General features: G+C 50.6%; 1 protein-coding gene across 2 annotated transcripts in view; it reads right to left on the bottom strand.

Annotated features, from left to right (window-relative positions):
- Nucleotides 1-11,866, bottom strand: part of Bdh1 (3-hydroxybutyrate dehydrogenase 1) — a 33,156-nt gene that overhangs the window by 3,563 nt on the left and 17,727 nt on the right. For both annotated transcript variants that reach the window (XM_026785416.1, XM_013351009.2), the window contains exons 3-5: nucleotides 8,771-8,843; nucleotides 7,704-7,814; nucleotides 5,135-5,276 (exon numbers count right to left, since the gene is read on the bottom strand). In XM_026785416.1, coding sequence (XP_026641217.1) covers nucleotides 5,135-5,276; nucleotides 7,704-7,814; nucleotides 8,771-8,843 — 326 coding nt within the window. The remainder of the gene's footprint in view (nucleotides 1-5,134; nucleotides 5,277-7,703; nucleotides 7,815-8,770; nucleotides 8,844-11,866) is intronic.

The following is an 11,866-nucleotide window of genomic DNA, read 5'->3' as shown; positions in this document are numbered from 1 at the left end:
GCCCTCTCCTGAGACTGTGCGGTGGTACAGGCTATGAGAAGATGCCTGTTCTCTCAGGCATTGACTGTTCCCTACGAGAGCAGACAATGTTGGTTCTGCAAAGTTCCTGGAGTTTATTTTGTCTGCTAACTATTTTTGCAGCAAGGCAAGGGAAACCAAAGCTGTCAAGGGAAAAGACAGATTTAAGTCTCATCATTAAGTCGGAGGCAGAGTTGAACCTGAGCCAAGGGAGCACAGCCTGTTTTCCAGGACTCGGTTCGAGTTCGGTTTTTTTGGGTGTAAGCAGTGGATGGGTCAGAGGCCCAGGGCAGAGTGGGGTCCTGCCTCTTTGGTGTGGAGATCCTCAGCATTTGGTTTCCTTATGGCTTATTCTCCTGCCTCTGAAAGCTCTGTGCTCCTTGCAGGGGCTTTAGCCGACTTGGTGCCTGCTCGTGGCCTGTGAGAATAAGGCCCGGACTCACTCTCCCAGGGCATCATGGGAATGAATGTGTAAATGACAAAGTAATTGGTCTCATGTTGCTTTCCTTCCGTCTTGCCCAAATTAAAGCTTAGTCAGCTGACCTCTGGTGCCTTCTCCTTCAATTACGGGGAATTAAGGGCATTTATTAAGGAGAGGAAATTGCTGGTTAACTAAGTGTCCAAAGAGCTCCCTCCTGCACCAGCTGCCTGCCGGGGCTTCCTGCCCTCAGCTCTCAGTCTGAAGTTGTGACCTTGAGGCACAACCCCTGTGGTCCAAGCATCCCAGAAATTCAAGGCTCCCAGGTCTGTCTTTTGACTTCCCCGAGGCTTCTCTCCTGGAGTCTAGAGGCTAGGCTAACCCCTGGCCTCTACCCATGCCACCCCGCCCAGAGCTGGCAGGCTTTTCTTCCTTTTGGGTACTTCTCCTTTGCCCCAGTAGCCACCCTTCAACTCCGTCTCTCTTAGGAATTCAAGACGTGCGTGTTGGTGGCGGATGTCTACAGACACTACATTTCCACATCCCAAGGAGCCTTCTTAACCATGTCACCTGATCTCCTTCCTTCTGCAGCCAGACTTATGAGAACATCCTATCCTCTCAATCCGGTCACACGGCTCTGGACTACAACCTCCGTCTCCTGTTCACCACGTTCTCCTACAGCCAGCCGGAGAGGCCACCAAGTAAACCCCGCCTCTGTCTCTATTCTCTTCTTAGACACTGTCTACCAATGGCCCTGGACACCAGCTTTCCCCTGGGTTTAGTGACACCGGGCATCCCAGCGCTTTTCCTCTACCAGCCTCCACCCATCGCAGACACACCCAGTGTCTCACGCTCAGCCTGACTCTCCTAAATGCTGACACAGTGTCTCCTTGTCTACTAGATGTTTACAGAACCTTCCAGCGGCTTTGTGTTTGATTCAGATGGGACAGTATCACATGACCAAAAATGCATGCGTGCATGCTCAACCTGAAAATGAAACAATCCTATCTGGCACTACTGTCCCATAAAGATGAATTAAACTCGACCTGTGAAAGTCTACTGCATGGTAGAGCTGGTGACTTGGCAGATAGCAGTTAGCCTCAGAGCTCTCCAGAGTCCTTGGCCAAAGCTCCAACAGCACCCCTGCCAGTCCAGAAGGCAGCTGCTCCCTGAGAAAGATCTCACCATTACCTCTATGTCCAGACAACTCCCATGGACCCCTAAGAGGAACAGCTCCAGAACTCCACCTTACCGTCCCTTCTATCTGCGCTGCATGGCCCTAACTCACCCTGAGCACAGCGAACATGCTGCGTCTGTCCTGTTAGTGTGAACACACTCGCTGCTCTAGCTCCTTCACTTCTCCCATCCGATGTGTCAGCCAGGGCCAGGAAGATGCCTGGTGGTTAGAATGACAGACACCAGGCCCTGGAGAGGCACTATGATGATGTCACCTGACCCTCATAACTAAGCCACCAGTAGATGCTGAATCAGCCCATAGCTGAATGAGGTAACTGAAGCTCGGTGTCACCAGGACCAGGCGAGGAAGATGCAATTCGGACCTAGACGGAGGAGCCTTCAAGCTCAGCCCCACATAGCTGCTGGTTTCCTTTGCTGGGGCAGAGAGTCAATTCTGTTTCCTTCTGCATTAACTTAGGTCCTGGCTGAGCTCTCTGCTGTGCTGTCGGTGAAGACCCAGGTCTCCCTGCCTCAATCTGTATCTTCCTTCTCTACAGGACGTGCAGCCAGGTTAGTCTTTCTCCTTGGGTCCTGTAGCTCTCAATCTGTGGGTAGCACACAAGGCCCTGGCAGACTTCTTTCCACCCCTACACATTCTGCCTCCCTCAGTAGAAAACAGCTCAGTTGCTCCTCTGGGAAGCCTGCCCCTTGTCACCACAGGGGTGAAGTCTAGACTCATGGGATCGGCTAGATGTACTTTACCACTTCACAGATGAGCAAGTTGAGGCCCACGCAGGGCCTGGTTGACATACAAGTCACATTTCTCTGGAGAGGTGGAGCCCCGGGGAAATCCAGTCCTCCCACTCTGACACCAAGAGACAGGCAGGATGTAAAGGATTCCCTGCCGAAGGCATCAAGCCCCTGGGTTGTTTAACTGTTCTCTGAAGGTTTATCCCGAAGCCACTAGGTTGGTGTCTAGTTCCAAGCTCCTCCTGCCAGATCAGGGCCCTCCAGGCACCAATCATAGTCCCAGGCAAACAGCAAGGACTCCATAAATGCTTACTCAAAGGTAAGGAATGACTCCGGGGTCGGGCCACACCCACAGCCCGTCAACAGCTGTGTGTAAGCTTTCCTGGAGTTGGGAGGGCTGTTAACAGGCACAGATGTCCAGTCCCTCCAAGTCCTACAAAGCAGGGTAGGTGGGACTAGTGAAAGGTGGCTCTAAGGACACCTTAGCACCTCAGGTGACTTCTCAGACTCCAGTAGTGACTGTCCCATGCAGCCAGAGAGAAAACCAACCTCAAAATGTGCCCAAGATGGGAGTACACCTGTCCTTGTGTTAACCGTGACTGCTGAGATGTTCTGGGAGGGCGCCACCTGGAGGTCAAAGCCATCACTGCATGTGGGAGCTGTTGCTGATTTACCAGGAAACGGACCACAGGGCTCAAGGGGGCGAGCAGTGGGCGGTGGGGTGGATAACTGGCAGGGAAGAGGAAGATGGGGAGAATGGGAAAGACTGGGGGGCGGGGGGATCCGGCATGCAAATGCCATCTGACTGTTTTATTTTCTGGTTTTGAACCCAAGAGTTCCAAATCATTTCCCCCAAACTGCACTATGGTTACGGTGGGACAGGGTGACGGGCGGAGCAGAGGCTGTGGATCCCAGCTGTGCCCCATTCCCATCAAGCCCCACGAGCTGTGATTCCAGACTGCCTGGTGCTGTGCCGTCCCCCTTCCTAGTCTGTGAAGGCAGCACCCTAGCTGCCCAGGGAGGCTGTGAGGACAAAGGGTGACAGGCTATGTGGCTGGCAATCATCCCTCTGGGGCCCAGCCGGCCTTTTCTAAATGGGCCAGGGACACCAACCGCTGTTAACCATTAAACAGATTTCAGTGGGTCTGTGACACACTGGGCGCTCCTGGAGAACACACACAGGCCCCAGAATGGCCTCCAGGCGGGTAGGGTGGCAGCATGACAGCCTCCCTAACGGACAGTCTCTCCCATGGCTACCCGTGTGGCACAAGCTCTTCTCAGAGATGGCAGCGTTTTTTGAGCCTGGCGATTTCGGTAATCTACATAGCACAGGTGCAGGTCCCCCGGCCCCCTTCACTGGACCCCACCCAGAAGCTGTGCAGCAGGGAGCTAACTGAGGCAGCCCCCCCTTTCCCTGGCCTGCCAAGGGGCTCTAAGATCAACAGCACAGGCTGATTCTTCCATAGGGCCTACTGTGTGGCCTAGCTCCTTGCTTTCGGGGTCCACTTGAATGGTACCCCACCCTCTCTGAGCTGGAGAGCAGATCCCCTCACACTAAGGTCCTCCACCCAGGCTGAACTCAGGACACCGTGAGCTGAGGCAGCTCTGCAGGATTCGATCCTTGGCCCCTGGCTCTCCATACTTTATACTTCTTTGAGGTACTCCACCCAGCCTCTGTGACAACCATCTCTCTCCTCCCTGGGTCCTAACTCCTTGTATTCCCCTCTGGACACTCCCCCAGGGTGTCCCATGGGCACTTCCATGCCTTCTTACCTGTCCCTTATCTTGCTCCTGCCGTTGAGAACACCAACTATGTAGGACAGACACCTCTTGCCTCTTTCATCCCCATATCCAAATCAACTCTGCCAGCTCTGTTCTCTCAGTGCCATTAGCAAGCGCCAGGACCACCGGCGAGCTCAGTACCACCAGCGAGCTCAGTACCACTTGAGAGCTCCATTACCACCAGGGAGCGCCAGTACCACCGGCGAGCTCAGTACCACAGGCAAGCTCAGTACCACCGGCGAGCGCCAGTACCACCATGTTTAGGCCTGTGCCACCCACACTCCCCTTTAACCCATCTGTCCCCCACTCTAATGCAGGCTTCAGAGGGAGCTTTGGAAGTCGAGCCAGGCCATTACCTCAAGACAATCCCTTCACTCTCCGGCACCTTCGGCCAAGAAGCCAGTCCCCTACCTCATCTGCTGCTGCCTCCAGTCTCAACCTTGCGATGGGACCCTCTGTCACACCCAGCACACCATGGGTTGCTTCCCAGCACCGTTCATGCTCTGCCCCCCCCCCCCCCCCGGCATCACCTCCCTGGCTCTCGACCACACTACCCACTCCTCCCATACCCCTGACACTGGGCCAGGCCCCTTTCCTTGCTGTTCTGCCTCTGTTCATGCCCTGATCCCTGATGATGAACTCAGTCCGCCCACTGAACCCTAAGATCCTAAGGGACAGAGAGCGTTTGGGTATCTTTGTGTCCCCGTCACTCAGCCCAGAGTGGGCATTCAAAGAGCATTGGATGAACCAGCCTGAACTAGGAAGTCAATCTGTCACTCCACAGATTTCAAGTTTGCCTCTAGCCCTATTCCACTGCCCTATTACACAGGCATGTTTAATTTAATCCACTTCCTTATACCGAGCAGAAGGAAGAGTTTAAACAATAAAGAGAGGAACCTTTCTCCAGGAGGCCAGCAAACAGAGGGCAGTGTTGGGCAGGATCCCTGGAAGAGCGCCACATATCAACCGTGAGTTTCACGGCACCCTTACCCTTCTCAGGGTCCTTCAGGCTGGAGCGGATGGTCTCCACTGCTTTCTCTATCTCTTCGCTGTTGCAGACATTGAGCTGGACGGTTCTCAGGCGGTCACTCTTTAAACTGTCCAGCTCCTTGACCCCAGCATCACCTTTGTCCTGGGGGAGATAGGGCTGCGGTCACCGCTGTCCTTCCTACACTGGGCAGGTTCTGGACCTAGGACCCAGCCCAGGTAGGGACTGCCTCTAACCCCCTACAAAGCCTGAGGCTTACCCTGACACAAGACTAAGAAAGTTCATGGTAATGTTATTCAAAATAGCCAAATGCCAAGGCAAGTTTTATAAATATTCTGAATGAATTTTTATTTTTATTTTTGTGTAAGTTTTAAAATGCAGTTTGGGGCTGGAAAGATGGCTCAGCAATTAAGAGTACTTGCTGCTCTTGCAGAGGATTTGGTTTCGGTTGCCAGCACCTATATAGTGGCGCACAATCATCATCTAGAACTTCAGATCCAGGGGATCTGACACCCTCTTCTGGCCTCTGGAGGCACCAGGCACACATGTGATTTCCATATATGCAGGCAAATCATCCATACGTGGGGTGGAGATATGGCTGAGCAGTTAAGAGCCCTGGCTGTTCTTCCAGAGGTGTGAGCTCAGTTCCCAGCAACCACATGGTGGCTCACAACCGTCTACAGTGGGAGCTGATGCCCTTTTTTGGTATAAAGACGCAAATGCAGATAGAACACTCATTCATAAAATAAATACATCTTTTAAAAAAAATCCATATACAAAACAATAAATCTCTAAAGATGTTATATAGTTTATCTGGAGTACAAATGAACAAAGTACTGTAACATATTCATATAATTAAGTAATATTCTGCAGAGAAAAATGAATTATAACAAATGCTACAATATAGATGGTTCTCAAAAACACACTGAGGCCAGGTGTGTTGGCGCTCCATTCTTATCAAGCCCCAAGTCCCCCAGGCCATGACTCCAGCCTGCCTGATGCTGCTGCCTCCCCACTTCCTGGTCTGTGAAGGCAACGCCCTGGCTGCCCAGGGAGGTCTTTCATCCCAGCACTCCGAAGGCAGAGACAAATAAATCTCTGTGAGCTCCTGGCCAGCCAGAGCTGCACAGTGAGGCTCTGGTCTAAACACAAACAAACACTGTGCTAGGTGAAAGACACTCAGTAAAAAGACCCAGTGACTTTGAGTCCAATGTGAGATTCATCCAGAGAAGGCAGGTCTAGGGGGATGGAAATCAGTGGTTGTCCAGGGCTTGAGGTGTGTGTGTTGCGGGGGGGGGGCAAATAACTGAAAAGAACCAAAAGGCAAAATACTGAGCCAAGGAAATGTTCTCAAAGTGAACTGTGGAGGTGACACAAGTCTCCGAACTGGGGGACAGTCCCCTAGCTACATGTGCAGCCTCATGTTTTAATACCTCCCTTCGTGCCCCTAAATGCTGCCTGATGTCCCAAAGCAGCTAGCTCTACACTTCCAAGACTATCCCTTCTGTCTGTCAATCTCTTACTTCTCTGCACCCCCACCACCACCCTGGAACATTCTGGGAAGGGCTTGAGAATGCTTTCATTCTCGTTCTTCAACTGTGTTTGTGCATGGTGTCCTTTCACCACCGGACGGAGAGCTCCCTGGGAGTGCTGGCTAGTTTTATGTCTGTCAGTCTGGCCCAAGCAAGAGTTATCTGAGAGGAGGGAATGCCAACTGAGAAAAAGCCTCCAAAAGATCAAGCTGTAGGCAAGCCCATAGACCATTTTCTTAATTAGTGATAGGTTTGGGAAGGCCCAGGTCATTGTGTGTGATACCACTCCTGGGCTGGGGTCTTGGGTGCTATAAAAAAGCAGGCTGAGCCGGGCGATGGTGGCGCACGCTTTTAATCCCAGCATTTGGGAGGCAGAGGCAGGCGGATTGCTGTGAGTTTGAGGCCAGCCTGGTCTACAGAGCTAGTTCCAGGACAGGTTCCAAAGCCACAGAGAAGCCCTGTCTCAAAAAACAAAAACAAAAAAAGCAGACTGACCAAGCCATGAGGAACAAGGCAGTAAGGAACACTCCTCCACAGCCTCTGCATCAGTTCCTGCCTTCAGGAGCTTGCCCTATGTGAGTTCCTGCCCTTGTTGCCTTCTACAAAGACGTGTGATATGGAAGTGTGGGCAAAAGAAACACTTTACTCCCCAGCTTGCTTTTGGTCATAGTATTTATCACAGAAATAGTAACCCTAACTAAGATACTGGATCTTGGACCAGTCTTGTTCCACAACATCTAGCATAGCATCGGACTCATCACCATCATCTAGTTGGGCCTATCAAGTGGCTAGATGGCAGAGCAATGGATGGACAGACATAAGGATTGGTGATGGATGGATGCATGTATATACTCATACATGCATGCAAAGAGCTACGTAGAACAAACAGGACCGAAGTGGAAAAGATGTAGGCTATTTTAGCAACACATGTTAGAAAAGCACATGCGTGTGAACATGCATGCACATGTGTGCACGTGTGCACAAGCACACACACAGAATAACTGCTTGGACAATGGTAAAGAAAACGGCCCAGTCTTACCTTCATTAAGCAGCCAGCAAATACAAGGAAACCTTTTGAGTGTAGATGTTTGGCCAAAGAAAACCCAAATCCTGAGTCGCAGCCTGTGATCAGGACAGCTTTGCCGCTCGCCTGTATTAGAGGGTTAGACCCGTTTTAGGAAGCCAGGATCCCACAGCAGAGTAACCAGCCCTCCCCAGCCCTCTTCACAGTAATATTAACACATGCTGGTTGTCCAAGCCTCATCCTCCTAGCTGGCTCTCGCTGTCCGGAGAACTACAAGCACCACTGAGGTATGCTGGGAGTGGAACTCAGAATCACCTGGTCCCTGCTAGCAACGACTCCTGCTGGCAGGATCTCCGTGTCTTTATCTGCAGTCACCGCGATGCTTACTGTCCTCGTCCTCGGCATCAAAGCCAGGCTTATGCAGTGCTCTCTGGGAGCAAGGCACTGGCTATGGGTTCCATCATGACACATCCCCATCCCCAACCATAACCCCACAGACCAGTGGTTCTCAACCTTCCTAACGCTGCAACAGTTCCTCATGGTGACCCCAGCCATAAAATTAATTTTGTTTCCACTTCATAACTGTAATTTTGCTAGTTATGAATTATAATGTAAATATCTATGTTTTCCAATGGTCTAAAGTGACCCCTGTGAAAGGGTGTTATGACCCCAATCCTCCACAAGAGGTCATGACCCACAAGTTGAGAACTGCTGCCATGGAGTCACTGTGATGATTCCATGTCACCATAGAGGAAACAGAGTCATTTTCAAATGACAGGACTGGAGCACAGATGGGGCTGAGAGACCCCAGAGCCTCATGCTGAACCCCAGCTCTCTGCTTCCTGGCAGGTCTCCGACAAGCTCCCTGGCTGGGAGGGGTGGAGCGTGTGTGTTTACTGCTCCCACATGCATGGGGATAGGGTCTTCCTACTGACGGAGGGCCTCAAAGAAGGATTAAGCGGAAATGTGGTTCAGAGTGTCCTGAGCACTGTTCAGGCCCAGGCAGAGGGTAACTCGAGGCCTAGGGTCCCCAGACGGCCCTCCTAGACCCAAGGACTCCCAGGGAGCTGGCTTCCACTCACCTCATTTGCCTCACTGGCATAAGTCCGACGGGTGTTTGCCGTGAAGGAGTCTGGGTAAAACAAGAGTGTGTGTCTGCAAGAAAACAGCAGCCGTGAACGCCAGGTTCCGGTTCCGCTCCAGACCCCACTCCTGGGCAGAAACTGCTTACAACACCTTCAACCACCAGCTAGGCAAAGGTAGCACTGATTTTCTCCCCATCCCAGGCTATGCGGACAGCACTGCTACTGCTTAGAGAACCTTCCCACCGGGAGACAGGCAGGTGGGCAGCGCACCAGCCAGCTCGGCTACTAGACAGGAGATGCCTTCCTGAGAAGAAAGCCAGCCTGATGGCTACTTTTCTTAGGAAGACATGCCAAAACTTGACTGACCCTTGGCCTACTCCAGTGATCCTCATTTTCTGCTTTCCACGGAGACACGGATGGTGGAGTGCTCCGGAGTAATCAAAGCGTGCATATGCTTTCAGAAACCAACTCTTTCAAAGCCTTCTGCAGGCTTAGCGGGTAAAGGTTATTGCTGCCAACCCTGATGGCCTGAGCTCATCACCAGAGTCCACATGAGGCTAGAAAAGAGGACTGATTGCTGCAAGCTGTTTTCTGACCTACACACACACACATGCGCACACACATGCATGCATGATGTGGGATGCCCCTCTGTATGCTGTGAATATGTCTTATTACCTTTGGTTAATAAAGAAGCTGCTTTGGTCTATGGCAGGGCAGAATATAGCTAGGCAGGAAATCCAAGCAGAGAGACAGGGAGAAAGAAGGCAGAGTTGGGCAGATGCCAGCAGCCACTAGAGAAGCAAGATGTGAGATCACAAGCCTTGTGGTAAAATATAGAATAGTACAAAATTGGTTAATTTAAGTTGTAAGAGCTAGCTAATAATACGCCTGAGCTAATAGGTCAAACAGTTTGTGATTAATATTAAGCCTCTGAGGAACTGGCAGGCAGGAGAGAAACTTTCAGTTACACACACACACATACTTTATTTTCAGTGTTTTAACTCTCCATGAGCTCAGTGCTGCTTTCCTAATCATTGTTTTAAAACTTTTTATTAGAGATAACTACAGATATACACACTGTTTAGAAATGATGCATAGAGCTGGGCTTGGTGGAGGCAGCTAACTGGGAAGATGAAACAGGAGGGTCACAAGTTCAAGGTCATCCTGGGCAACTTTGTGAGACCCTTGTCATAACAAGTATAAAACTACGGCTGTGGATACAGTTCAGTGATAGAGTGTTTTTCTATCACACATGTGAAACCCTGGATTTAATCCCCAGTACTAGGAAAGAGAAGGATGGGGAGAGGGAGAAGAGAGAAGGAAAAGGGGAGAGGGGAGAGGAGAAGAGGGGGAAGGGATCAGGAGAGGGAAGAGAAAAGGAGAGAAAAGCAAGCAGAGAGATGTTGGGTACCTCTTGCCCAACGTCCATTAATGATGGACATTGCACAACTGCAATGTCACAGCCAGGATGCTGATGAAGATACAGCAACCATGTGGAACATTTCCATTACCTCTTGCATCTTTCTCTCTGGCCTTTCCAGATCCACACCTAGCATACCCCACCTCTTCAACCTCTTCTCTATCACTACAACAACAATGTTAAGCCAGGTGCCCAACTCTCAGGGTACAGGAAGACTTCTGGGAGTTCCAGGCCAGCCTGGACCACACAGTACAATTCTCTCTTAAAAACACAAAACAATAACAACAAAGAGAACCTTATAAAATGGATTATATGGTGGACAGCCTTCTGGGTCTGGCTTGCTACCCCCAGCGCTGCTCTCTGGAACTCATCCTGGAAATAAACTTCCCCTTTTGTGTCTAAGTTCCCCTATGACCGGGGCAATTGTATAACTGGTTACTTTCTGAAGGTCATCTGGGCTGCTTTCAGGTTGGATTTATTATGAATAAAGCTGCTACGAAGATTCCTGGGCAGGATTCTGTATAAACATATTTCTCTTGGATAAACTCCAGGAGCGTAACCACTGGGTCCTATGGTCGGTGTGTGCTTGGTATTTAAGGGACTGGGGAGCTGTTTACAGCTCCAGAGTAGTGGAAGCATACAGCATTTCCAGCAGAGATGTATGGGAGCCCTGTTTCTCCACATAATTCCCAGAATTTGATGATATCACTATTTTAATTTTTTTATTTATTTGTTATCATTGGTTTTTGAGACAGGGAGTCATGTAGTTCAGGCTTGTAGACCAGACTGACTCCAACTGTCCAGCATCCTCCTGTCTCAGCAGGTCAAGTGCTGGGATTACAGATAATGTTGCTTTATTTTACCCATGTCCAAAATTATACACAATTTTCTCACTGTGGCTTTAATTTGCATTTCTCTAATAGCTAAGAATGTTGATCATCTCTTCTATGTTTATCTGGTACCTGTCTCAGGTCAGACAGCTAAACAAGCACCAGAGTATGGGTGGCTTACAGACAAGACAGTGGTTTATAAAGGGTGAAGACTTAACAGTTTTGAAAGCTGGGAAGCTCCAGCTCAAGGTATTGGCAGATATGAGAGCACACGTCCTAGATTTTTGTGACTTTTCTTGGTAGGAGCGGATAGGGGTGTCTTAGATCTCTGTCACTGATGACGGCTTTGCTTCTATGACCCAACACTTCCGAAGACCTGACCTCCTCACACCAGCTGACGTGATCGCTTTTGACTGTCAACTTGACAGAATCTGGAAACAACCCACGAGATACACACTCTGTCTGTGAGGGCTTCCAAAGAGGATTTGGTCCGGGTGGGAGAGCTAGCCTCAGAGTGGGTGGCGACTTCTAAAAGGGGGGCTCGTATGTGCAGAGGACTAAGGGAAACCAGTGCTGCTGGCCTGCGCTTGCATCCTCCTGAGGGGTGCACTCCACGGCTACGATCTGACTGCAGCTTCTTCTGCCTTCCAACACAGACTGAGAACCAGCGGCGATGAAGGCATCTCCCAGGCCTCCAGTACTAGCTTCAGACCTCCAAGGCACCTAGCTTTAAGTTCTGAGCAGCTTCTGGGGTCCCAGCCTCTCCGATGTGGCCAGCCTCTAGTCTGTAAGCCAGCACACCCCTTTATAAGTCCTCCTATAGTCCACATCACACCAGCAGTA

This window comes from Microtus ochrogaster, chromosome 2 (assembly GCF_000317375.1).
Source record: "Microtus ochrogaster isolate Prairie Vole_2 chromosome 2, MicOch1.0, whole genome shotgun sequence".
Taxonomy (NCBI): Eukaryota; Metazoa; Chordata; class Mammalia; order Rodentia; family Cricetidae; genus Microtus; species Microtus ochrogaster.
This window is presented reverse-complemented; position numbering and strand designations above follow the sequence as displayed.